The following is a 13,261-nucleotide window of genomic DNA, read 5'->3' as shown; positions in this document are numbered from 1 at the left end:
AAACCCTGGTCAAAGTCAACGCCCGGTTGACTTGACTCGCCGAGTTGGTCAAGAGCTCGACGAGTTCTCCTTTAACCAAAACATCGAGACCTTCTTCAACCGACTCGCCGATTTCATCCTTGAACTCGTCAAGTTCGTCTTCATCCGAATGAAGGTGTCTAGTCTATGACTCGCCAAGTTCTCCTTGAACTCGTCGAGTCCATATTCATGGGTTGGGACATTGCCTTGAACTCGCCGAGTTAGTTTATACACTCGCTGAATTCCATGATTTCCAGGTCCCTAATGAGCCTCAACGAATGGGTGCTCTTCTATCTTAACACCCGGCCCCTTAACAGAAAGGGTTTGATGAGAAATACGACCTAACTCGCCGAGTCCCATGAAAGACTCCTCGAGTCACTCTTTGTCCAAAACTATATAACCGATCTCAGTGGGTCTCAAAGCATCCAAAACATAGATATGATCTCCTAGGGTCCATATTATACGTAAAGTTACACACTTGGTGTCCATGCATGGGGTATTTGGCTCTAAAAGCCATGAAAAGAGGTTTATAAGATGCATGGGCCTCCCATAGCCATAAAGTTGGCACCTTTATGCCATGGGAACCCTCAATGGTTCCAGATCTGAAGTATAACTTAATGGTACACACCCAATCCCGAATATGGCCTTACAAAGGCTTAGAAAAGGTAGAGATGAGCCCTAACTAGAGATCTAAGAATTAGATGGTCAAGGTTGAAACTTTTTACCTTGAACGAACTAAGAATGGAGCAAAAACTCTGGACCTTCTTGCTTCTCCTGGAATACTCAAGCTTCTACTTCCTCTTCAAGCTTCAAACCACCACAAGACACACAAAGATGGCTCAAGATCACTCAAAAAAGGTTAGGGTTTCGAATTAGGGTTTCTATGATTTGGGAGGGACGATGGAGGTTGGGTTGGGACAATATAAGTTGTTTAAATAGCGTGCAAACCCTAAATATTAGGGTTTCATCTAAACAACTTCTAGTCATCGAGTCGGTCCCCTAACTCGTCGAGTAGATCACTAAAACCCCTGAATAAAGTCGAGTCTACTCGATGAGTTGGGCCTCTAACTCGCCAAGTTCCAAAGCAAAACATGAAATTACTTGAATTTAAATACGTTACAGGAATCAGACGCTACAAACATCTATTCGACTGTCTATCTCACTCCCGACCACATTTGTATATGTATTTATGATGAGGTTGTCAGTATTAGCACTTACCCCGGATTTGGATATGGAAATGAATAGAATGAAAGACTAGGATGTAGCCTGGAAAGATGTGCAGTGGCAAGAGTGTTAGTGGACGATACGTATGATGATTATGTGTGTGGTATGCATGTTGAAAGGAGAGTTGGCATATCGGCCTTACAACCAATAATTTTTTTTGTATGAACTGTATATATGGTGGATTATTTGGTATACCGAGGAACTCACTAAACTTTACGCGTACAGTTGTGGATTCAATGTATTGCATGTTGCTTGTTTGAAGAGCTCGACGGGAATGTACACTCACATCGAAGATTTTGGTTTCTGCTGTTTTGCAAATCAACGTTGCTAATCTTATGGTTTTCAAACAAATAAATCTCACTTAATGATTGTTGGCAAACAATTTTAATTTGGTAATCTAATTTAAATGAAATATCTCTATTGTAATTTTAGGGACGTTACAGTTCTTGTCAATTGGATTGCTTCAGTAATTGGGTTAATTGTTAATATAAAGCAATCCGCTTTTGTAAAGGGTCATCAAATTCTTGATGGGCCCTTAATGGTAAATGAGGTTTAAAAGAAGAGAAAAAAACTGATGGTGTTCAAGATCGATTTTGAAAAGACTTACGACTCGTTAAATTGGGATTATCTGATGCAAATGTTAGAGTTTATAGGTTTTGGTGTTAAATGGAAAGAGTGGATTCGAGCATGGTTGAACTTGGCTAAAGCGCCTGTGTTAGTTAATGAGAACCCGTCTCAGAAGTTCTGTATCGAGAGAGGTCTTAGGCAATGTGACCCGCTCTCTTTGTATTTGTTCATTATTCGTATGGAAGGATTACATGTGGCTCTTGAAGATGCAAAATTTGCAGAGCTTTTGAGTGGAGTAGTGGTGGGGCCAGATAATCTTATCTTGTCACACCTTCGTGGTGGATGATGTGTTATTTTTGGGTGAATGGTCTAAGATAAATACAGAAAACATGATTATGATGCTTAACTATTTTTACCTTGTGTCGATGTTAAAGATGAACCTTCATAAGTCAAATTTGTATGGTTTGGGGGGTTCAACCTGAAGAAGTGGTCGAGATGGCAAAGATTACTGGTTGTGCCCCGGGTAAGCTTATGTTTCTTTATCTAGGGCTTCTAGTGACTATAAAAATATGGCTCAAGTTCAAAGTTGATAGAGCATTTTTGATTGATTTAAGAAGAAGCTTTCTTCTTGGAAAGTTGAAATGTTCTTCATAGGGGGTCGTCTATGATACTTTCATCTTTCCTTGGATCACTGAGAATTTATTTAATGTCCTTGTTTTTTTATGCCGAATCAAGTAAAAAAAAGATGTTGGAATCGCTTAGGGCTCACTTTTTTTGGGTTTTGAAGATAGTTCGCAAGATACATTGGGTAGCTTGGGATTTAGTGATTGCTTCAAAGGATCAGGGTGGTGTGGGGATCAGAAGTCTGAAATGTTTTAATTACTCCATGTTACAAAAATGGAGATGGTGGTTTCTTATAAAACATGATGCACTATGGGTAGAAGTTATAAAAGCTTTGCATGTGAGTTGTTTTTTCTTGAATTTGGTGTTACTAACCGCGGGGATGGGGTTAGGAAATCGTATTTTGAAGTCTTTGTGTGTTGTGCATGAAAAAAGGGTGATTCCTTTTCTACTACTTTTTGAAATGTGGGAGACCACATTACTACATATTTTTGGAAGGATACATGGTATGGTGGAATCCCTTTGACCTTTTGGTTTCAAACTCTCTTCCAACTTGAACATAACCTTTTTTGTTTAGTTAGGGATCAATGTAGTGATGATCAATGTGTTTGTGATTAGTCTCGCGAGCTTGTTGTTGGATTCAAGACTTCTCGATTTAGCGTGCTCACATATCTTGTAGCGGGATATCGGTTGGGAATGGGTGTTGATAGATGGCGGTGGGACTTGGTTGATAATGGTAAGTTTCCGGTCAAAAGTACTAGAAGGCATATGAAACAATGAATGTTGCTCGATGTTAAGAGTAACATGATTTGGAATGTTTACCTTCCTAGGAAGGTTAACATTTTTACATGGTGTTTGCTTATGGGTCGTCTTCCGCTTAGAACGAACCTTCCTACTAGAGGTGTTGATGTTACAATGATTCTCTGTCCGGTTTGCTGGTTGGAGACGGAAAACTTACAACACTTGTTTGGGGATTGTGAGATAGCGGCACTTACTTGGGCTATTGTTGCTAGGTGGTTGGATGTCCTGTTACCTTTGCAATTATTTGATTCAGGGCTTTTGCCTTAACCAGATTCTGTAGCTATTACCAAAATAAAGAAAAATGGTGATTCAAGCGGTTGTCCAATTGTCCAAATGACCCACCCCTGAGAAGGTGAAGGTACACGAATGATGTAGTTTTTGGTAACACGATTTGTCGAGCTTATCTATCATTTAGTGGTAGATTATTTGTTTTTTTTGGTTTTCTTGTAGAAATAGAAAATCTTATATTTCTTGGACCGGATGGTTACAAAACCCTTTACTTTTCATGTATTTTTTCCCTCTTATTACTAATTCCTTTTTAATAAAATTCAACTATTAAAAAAAATGGATCACATTTAGAGCTCGCTTTATTCCTTGTAATTTGTAATCTCCAAAAAGATTGGATACCTCCGGGTGTTGAGGAGATAAAATGGTTATATCAAAGATGTTGACAGAGTTTCCACACTACAGCTTCGGGATTTCCACTCCATTATATAGGCTTGCAAATTGCGATCCTTATTTATGTTGATATTTGAGTCATGACTATATTTGATTTTCAGGGTATTTTATGTATGACGCTCACCTTTATTTTAATCTGAAGAGTATTTTAAACATGTTTTTTTATGGTTTGAAGCGCCAAGGCAAACCAAACCAAAACTAGCTACACTGGAAATGGACAATAACCAGTTAAGCTTTCTATGAAACTCATAAGGCTCAATTATATATCCATAATAATATAATCCCATCAACATAATCATCATAATCCACATACTAGACTGCATACAAGATACCATTCCCTGATTCCTACCAAGTCACCAAAAAACTACAGAAAATTTAAAATTAACATACAATACGATAGAAAGGATACCTTGTTCTATGTCATCATCATCATCATCATCATCATCATAATAAAAGGCTTTTCAAAACACGCAAAAGCAGAGACATGATTCAACTTGATTTTTTGGGTTTCTTGTTGCTGCCACCTGGACTTTTCTTCTCAATATGTTCAGGAATGGTATCACTCATTACCTTTGGAGATGTGAAGCAGAAATCAGTTGCTGAGATATCACTGTATTCCGGGTGTTCTTTAAGATATGTGATGATTCCAGGAGCTGCTCTTATCCTTGTTCCATCAGGTGTCACATACTGCACATCCATTTTAGAGTAATCTCTTCTCAGAATAATTATTCTTTGAAAACCTTTTGGGGTTTTTGGGATGTTGGGTTTATCCATCACCCATGTTCTTGAGGAATCGTATTCAATGTCAGCAGGGCTATCACATTCGATTCCTTCCAGTTTTTTGCACACAAATGGATCTTCACTCTGCTTGCTTCTGTACTCTTCAAACTCTTCTTCTGTTGTCAATGTCCTCCATTTGAAACACTCGTTACATTGCACAGCAAATGTGTCAACAGAACTCTGAGGTGGGCCCCTCACTCTCTGCATAACACCCACATCAATCTTGAAAACAATTTATATACAAAAAACTTTCAGATAAAACGAAATCATCTTCAAAACCCTACATATGAAGAAAGAACCTGATACAAATTTACTTGCAGATAATGTGTAGTTTCCAGCTGTAGACTCGTTACAGAAGCCGTTTAGTAAGTAAGCAACACAAAGATAACACTAAAACACTAAGCATTACACCAAGAAAAGAAATTGAAGACCATGCTGTTTGACACACACTACAAGAACACAAGGCATTTAGTCCCAACCTGGTGTTTTTCATGTGCAGAATTGACACAAGCTTAATAAAAATCGCATATCAAGCTAATCTATCAGAGTTCCATGTATTCAGCACACAAGATACAGAAAAACAGCGGACAATTTTTTTTATTGGTGGTAGGGCCATAGATTGAGCAACGGGGAAGAATTACTTCAAACTAAAAAACGTATCATAATCTCAATGAGGAAAAACGCAGATCGGATTAAGGAAAATGTACAACATGTAACAGGTACACATAAAACCCTAAAATCGCTTGAAAACCCTAAAAAGGAGATGAAAGACGTATTATGCTTCGTGTTTATCAGAATTATAAAACAATGAAGCCATGATCGCAACAAACTCAAATAAATTGGGGTTTTAGTTAACCTTAGCCGACGATTTCGGACTCTTCTTCACCGCCGACGAGCCATTCGCAGAACCTTTCTCCATGTTTCTGTTTCTCAGAGTAGCTCTCAGTCTCCCGCACGTGTGTCCCGTCGTGAAGTGGGTCGCATCCGCAGCTCCACCTAAACTTATACTTTATATGGCCGGGGCATCTATCTAATTTCCATTTGAACACAACTCGACTATATTTATTATTTATTACCCCTAAACCACATTATATTTGTTAAAGCTTTAAAAAACGATCCTTTTCGAACTTCGAATCTTAATAGTTAAATAGTTTTAATTTATGAATTATGTTTGCTGTGAGCATTCAAGCTCTTAAATCAACCACTAGACCGCTATTTAAGTTAATGACACCATACACTTTAACAATGTTTTGAAAAAGCCTAATTGTATAAACTATATTTAGATTGAATACTAACCGAAAAGTTAGTTGATAACTAAAAAGCTAAGTACTCTTTTGCATTGCATTTCAATAATAAACCATGCATTTACTTGTTTTAGGCATGAATTTTGGCACGTTTCATATCCACATTTTTTTTTATGTCATTTCAGGTGGTTCCGAAGGTTGGAGGTAATTTGTAATGATGAAAAAGGATCCGATGTAGATTTTTGAAAATTTTGGAGTGAAAACGTGGAAATTGAGTTTTTATCACGGAAGGCTTCACACGGGTCATGTGAGTTTGTGCTTTAAAATCCACACGGGTCATCACACTTAACACGAGTTGTGTCAACCTAGCACAATTTGACACGAGGTTGTGTCAATGCATATTTTCGCCATTTTTAGCAACAAACTTTCGGGTCAAAAGAAGGCAACGTACTTTGAAGCCACATATGGTGGTGTCAATATAGCCATATTTGACATAGTGTTGTGTGAGACGCGTAACTGCCTTTTGGCAAAAAAAAAAATTATGACCTAATTTTGGACTTTTAACCATTACGTACATTATCTCTCATTCTAGACGGCCAATGGACGATTTTTGAAGAAGGGTTTTAGCTATTAACTTTTAGGAGATCATTTGGAAACATTTAATTTCATCTTTGTAAGCCACTTTAGTACTTTCATTTCATTTCTAGGATTGATGATTTTGTTCTAGTCATATGTGGCTAGAACCCTAGTTTTTCCAATTCTATGTCTTGACTTATTGTTTGTGGTTTAATCATATGAATTCATGTTTCTGTTCAATTTCTGTGAATTCGATTTTGTTTCAACAAAGAGTTTGATTTTAATTTTGAATCTTATTGGACATTTAAATTAGGATTAGATCATTCAAGTTATCCAAGTTGCAAAATCCATAATTGTTTTGTGAATTAGACATAGTAACAAACACTAAATTGGTTTCCAATGAATGAATTTAATGCAAATCTTATTCACACGTTCTTCTTCCCCCCCCCCCCCCCCCCCCCCCCAACCCCAACCCCAAACTTATGAGGAGCATTAAGTGTTATTGGGAACATTCATGTAAAGTTTATTGTAATCATTTGATTTATTTCTAAGAGCTTATTTAGATTTGAATTAAATGATTAGGTTAGTTTTAAAGAGCTTGTTTTAAATCTAATAATTTGGTGAATAGGAAGTGTTACAGATTGTTAACACTTCCAAGTACCAACTTGGATATAATCGAGTGAATGTTATTTCATAATTGAATTACTTTAACAAGACAGTCAAACATAGAGTTGAAATTTTTACAAATATGAATTCTTTTACAACACGTTATTTCTTTAGTTGTCTTTTCAAATCTTGCAAACAAATCCCTACTTTGTATCTTGTGTAAAAAGGCATAAGTAATTGTCTCGTATCTCTGAGGATTGACGCTGCTTCCTTATATTACTTTCTAGTGCATATTAACAGTGTATTTAGAGTCATTTTGTACCCATATTATTTGTTGGGTTTGACACCCTAACAAATTGATACCATTGTCAGGGACACGGTGTTACTAATTGTGTATGACTAGATCTTCTTGTACAAGTAGACCATTAGTTATTGATATGGAGATAGAGAAGACAACAAAGAGGTTGTGGGAGAAGCAATTAGATTTCAAGACTTCTTCGTCATCCACCCCTCCGGTCATTAACATTTGGGGGGACATGTGACATCTCCTGTTTTCTAGAACTGAAAAAAAATTCTTTACGCTTTTAAAATTCATGACATCTTTATTTGCTAAAAATCCCAGTACATTAAAACATTTGAGTACAAATGATTGTCTCAAAATAATGAAACTCTAAGGATGTCATAATCAATAAACAACATATGCTACAACGTAAAGACCTAACGGTCCTGAACATTATTGTGTCTTCTCTTCAATCACTCGGTATCATATTCAAGTCTTCAGCGTCTTATCATCGTTACCTATGATGCATATAAACTGAGTGAGTCAGATTGGAAAACATGGTGAGATACATAGGGATTTCAACCTCACAATGTTATTATAATAAGAATCAATTAACGTGCAAAACCAACTTTTCTCATACACTTTGGAAATATAATCCAATGAGGACATCTATAAACAATGTACCCATATATGCCCCGCCTAGTCGATTCTCACGAATCCAAATTAACGATCATCTAGAAGAATCATCTTACCTGACGAATGGTTTAAAGCAACTATTTGACTATACAACTAGGGGATTAATTGGTCGGTGTAAGTCATAAAAGACAACCTTGAGAAGAATGGAGTACACTAATGAACACACAATCCAAACGCCTTGAATAGTATGATTCATCAACACCTATAGGTAATGAGTCTGCTAGTGTACCCCAACACAAGTAGCAGATGAGAAATTGTAACATACATAAAATATGGTCCCGAAAATTTCATTTTTAATTATTAAATAAAACCATAGTTAACAAAACATCTGCTCAAAACATAAATCAAAGTATCCAAAACATCATAATCAGAGTATCCATATAAAAAACATCAGAGTAAACATAATATGCTAAAACATCATGGTGTGTGCAATGAAGTCATCCCAAGTTATTCCCTTTGCTACCACAAAGTACCTGAAACCAAAACTAAAAACCGTAAACAAAACATCTTAACACTTTTCTGATGCAAAGCTGAACGCTACAGGACCAACTGTAGTCTTTCCTCATACCTGATCTCTCGTGACCTACCAATTCCTGTTTCCAGCATGTTGTGGCCCTCCTACAGTCTTGCAAATTGACCCTCCTTGGTCTATATCATTTGAATAAATCCGTGAGCAAGTCACAGATCTACCACAATCTCATCGCTGAATAGGGACCGGTGAGTGCTACGGGCCACCCCGCAGTCTTACCACACTCCCACACCGACTAACCACTAGTGAATGCTACGGTCATCCCTGTAGTCTTACAACACTTCTAATGTTATTTGATCGCTAGTGAATGCTACGTGCCACCCCGCAGTCTTACAACACTTCTACACTAACTGCTAACTAGTGAATGCTACGGGCCACCCTACGGTCTTACAACACTTCCACACTAACTGCTAACTAGTGAATGCTACGGGCCACCCCGCAGTCTTACAACACTTCTCATGCTATCTGACCGTTAGTGAATGCTACGGGCCACCCCATAGTCTTATAACACTTGTACACTAACTGCTAACTAGTGAATGCTATGAGCCACCCCGCAGTCTTACAACACTTCCACTTACATAATTGCAACCCAATGCCTTACCACCAATCTATCAATTCGAACACTCCTAGAGTTAGGCATACACTCGACCAAACACCCAAGCATAACTCGAGCTATGCCTGGGACCCCAACCTATTTCCCCGAAGCCTACTATCAATCACCAAGAGAATGCGATCTCAATGCTGGTAAGCTTCCTTGACTTTAAACTCACACAATCCTCAATCCTAACAACCACTTAGGCCGCCTTCCTTCCTAATGGGGATGTGAAACTCATCCAAGCTTCTAAACCACTCCTGTTCCTGAATGATTCTCCCCCAATTTGATTTGACTAAATTCTAACAGCATACGAGAATTGAAGAATTCCTAATCCTTCTTACTTTCCAACGATCGATCCGATGACAACCAACGCTTACCAACTAGTGCTCCATCACAAGCCAATCCTAAAATATTATGTAACCCCTAAAGACTAGAAGAACACTTTCCAAATTATAGCGAAATTGATAACTCTCGATGCCTAGAAAGAATACCATACTTAAATCTTGAAGTCCAATTAACCGATGCCTAGACCAAAACCTCCGCAGTAGACCACTTTTCTTGGCACTTCCATCAGTCAATCAATAACGATTACTAAAACCACCAAATCATGACGATGCTGAAAAATCATCCTATGGAACCCTGACCACAGACCTTTAACATAATACCCCTGAACCGATCTCGACCATAAACCAAGATAATATTGAACACTCCCAACCCGCGAATAGGGAAATGACCTTTTGTTAACCACTAAAAAGTCACGACATGAAAATGACATATGAAATCACTTGAAGATATAACCCAAACACGAGCAGGGAAACAAACCCAGAGATACACTTACCCAAACTCTTGGGACGAAAAACTCCATCGAGTAGTTTCCCACAAGTGTTGCACTGAATCTGACCCTGCTGGTCTCTCAAAAGCTGATTTGAAATCTTGGGTCTCTTCCTGGGACCCTCCAATATATGTACCTGATCTTGTCCCCTCTTCCTAATGTGCTCCAAATCAATCTCCCGCTCTCGAGCTCTAGAAATCCTATCATTCATGGTCTCGTACGCCGAGATACATACGATCTCCCTGATATCATCCTGGTGTATATCATTGATGTGCACGAAAGTACCCACTAATTTTATAATTTATAACCTAACTTAATTAACTAAAATGCACCTAGGCAGTGTACCTAGTCGAATTATAGAATAGTTTGGTAAGTCGGGTGTCGATCACAGGGAACGGTGTTGACTAATTAATTTATTTACTACTAAACTAACCTAATTACTAGCAAAGGAAAAGGTTTTATCTAATTTTTCAAGTTTAGATTAACTTAATTCTTTAACAAAAACTCAATCAATAAACAAACACTTCTGTTAGTTCGAATCCGCTTTCACTCAATGGTTATACATTAGCTTTAACTATTATTGTTGGTTACCCATTAAATGAGTATTAGCAATTTAGTTCTAAATATACTAAATATTAATCAATTCATATAAATCTATGTATGGTCAGACAATAGTTAACACAAAATCAATTATTAGATAAGATTGGAGCCATGAAGATTGATTAACCAAAACACAATTACAGTCATAATATGAGTTCTCTAACACAACTCAATTCAATGATTCAATTACTTATCTAAGTTTGGTTTAATCTTAGCTCTAATAAACTAGTGTTCACTATATTATTAGGTATTCAGATTCATGCAGTTTTGTGTTCACTAACTACACACAACAAGAATTTTAAGCAATCAAATGATTAATTTAAGCATGTTAGGTAAAATAATCAACACAAACATATCACCAACAGGTAAAGTCAAATTTAATGCATTAAAACCATGAGTTCCAACTTCATCTAGCTAACAGAAGCAGCTAGATTTAGCTGGACATCCTAACAGCTAAACAAACAAAAATTGTAATCAAAGACATGTTTAAGTGTACCAATCTATAAACCAAATTATGATTTTCTTCTTCCTTGGTGTTAAAACCAGCTTCCAGATCTTCTTTTCCTCTGAAATTCGTCACCAGAAACCCTTCTAGGTCAGCCAAAAGTCTCCCAATCGTAATGGGTAATGATATTTATATACTCTTCAAATTTACCGTTCACGTCGTAAGAATTTAAAACTCACGTCGTGAACTCGAAGTAATCGTGATCGGAAAGGATTCCTTCACCCGGATGCTTATCTTCTAACTTTTCTACTCATGTCATGAACTATCACTTGTTCAAGTCGTGAGTACGCCTTTTTTGGGTGTTTTTCTTGTCTTTCAAGCCTTCAACCTCCAAAGTTTCATTCTTTAACGCTTTTAGTCCCTTTTCTTCAAAATGTCTTCTTTTTGGCTGCAAAATATAATTTACCCTTATAAGTACCATTATTCTATGCAAATGACCAAAAAATATATAAAAAGGTACTTAAATATTGCCTAAAAATATGTATAAATATGGCAATATCAAAATACCCCACACTTAGGCTTTGCTTGCCCTCAAGCAAATCTACTCATTTAAACTCAAACCTTCATCACTAGCATTACATAAAACAATCCAATTTCAGCTCAGCCATTATGCCAAGACCTCAACGCATGCATTTGTGTCTAAAATTTTTCCTAAGTAACCCCCCTCAATTCTAAATACTCACAATCCTGATAAACATTTGCTCACCTTTTGAACAATGCTCATTTTATGCAACCCTCCGAATCCATCCTCAGAAAGCTTACTTAACCTCAAAGTATTTTTGTAAAGCTACCCAAGCATACATAAACTAGTGAATTATAACTTTTAGAAGATACCACAAGTTGGAGCTCTTGAATTCTTCTTTCTTTGATGTTTGATCTTTGACTTCTTTGAATTCACTTTCTTCATGATTTTTGGCATCTTCAACTTTTAACTTTGAGAATTTTGATCTTTTTGTTCTTCAAACTTGATACTTTTATGCTCCAAAATTCTTCCATTTCTTTACTTTTGGTAATTTCTCTCTTTTTTTACATGTATCTCACTTTTTTTTATATCACACAAAAACCTACATGCTTAAGCATGGGCGCTTAACTTCAACCTTTATTAGTTAAGACATATCATTCCTGGATACATTTCAGGTTTAGGCTGCTAAACATATTGCATTCCTCAAACTAAGCAGGGTTATGTTTTTGTCAAATGATTTCACTAGAATAAGGGAAGCCACAAATGCACTATAATGTGTATTGGCTCAACTAAACATTTGAGCTCTTATCGGATCATCCCATATAACATTAGCAACTACAGTTCAAATTATTATTACTAGATTTAATTATTAAAAATTTAAAAATTTTAAAATTTACCAAATTATCTAGCAATTTACTTTTCTACCCCCTACCCCACACTTATTTCATACAATGCCCTCATTGTATGCTAAAAATAAAATAAAAGTTAAGAGAAGGGAGAAAAAGGAACAGACTCCCTTATGATAAAGGCGTGATCATCTCTAAAAGTGCGGATAGAATGTGCATCTTGAATACAGACTTTGAGAAATAGAAACTTGGATCTTGAACATGCGAGATAAGTAATATACCGACACAATATGGAATCGAGTCTTCAATCTTTAACAATGTGGTGCAGAAAAATGTTCAAAACGGATAGAACAATGTGGGAAAGCATACGCCACATTGCATGGTAGAGAATATGATCCATGATTATCTTCATAATAGTCCCAAAAAAAATGGTGGTGAACCACATAATGAATATGGAAAAATAAGACTCCTTTTGTGAAAATTACAAAGTAACGACGTGAGTTTAGTAAAATTCACGACGTGAATTCGATGTGGAGCTGGTTCTGGAAAGTCACCATATACTGACTCACGAGGTGAATAACAAAAGATTCATGACATGAAAACTGGAATCCCAAAAATATATTTCTTCCAACCTTTCTTTCAATTCTTATATTCAACCCCATGTCTTAATGGATTAAGACTCTGGTAACCCTATTAATTTCGACTCTTCTCTCTAACTTTCTTCTCACTTGACTTACCCCACACTTAATTTAAATTATGGGTCTTGACTCTCGACTTTAAACACTCCCGGCTAAATACATA

At 36.8% G+C, this 13,261-nt stretch overlaps 1 protein-coding gene across 1 annotated transcript; it reads right to left on the bottom strand.

Moving 5' to 3' along the window:
- Positions 1-4,143: 4,143 nt before the first annotated feature.
- On the bottom strand, positions 4,144-5,710 carry LOC145012733 (methyl-CpG-binding domain-containing protein 4-like). The gene is made up of 2 exons (XM_078971519.1): positions 5,546-5,710; positions 4,144-4,890 (listed from the first exon to the last, which is right to left on the bottom strand). The coding sequence occupies exons 1-2, from the start codon at positions 5,606-5,608 to the stop codon at positions 4,399-4,401; spliced, it is 555 nt and encodes a 184-aa protein (XP_078827645.1). The 5' UTR covers positions 5,609-5,710; the 3' UTR covers positions 4,144-4,398.
- Positions 5,711-13,261: the final 7,551 nt, after the last annotated feature.

The sequence above is a fragment of the Lactuca saligna genome, chromosome 8 (genome assembly GCF_052625555.1).
Source record: "Lactuca saligna cultivar CGN05327 chromosome 8, ASM5262555v1, whole genome shotgun sequence".
Taxonomy (NCBI): Eukaryota; Viridiplantae; Streptophyta; class Magnoliopsida; order Asterales; family Asteraceae; genus Lactuca; species Lactuca saligna.
Note: the sequence above shows the minus strand (reverse complement) of the source record. Positions and strands in the feature narration are given on the sequence as shown.

Bases quoted from the DNA above. Each gene is read 5' to 3' on its own strand.
- LOC145012733 (XM_078971519.1), bottom strand. From the start codon at position 5,608: ATGGAGAAAGGTTCTGCGAATGGCTCGTCGGCGGTGAAGAAGAGTCCG. The intron at 4,891-5,545 runs GTTAACTAAAAC...GGTGTTATGCAG, and splicing joins GTCCGAAATCGTCGGCTAAG to AGAGTGAGGGGCCCACCTCA.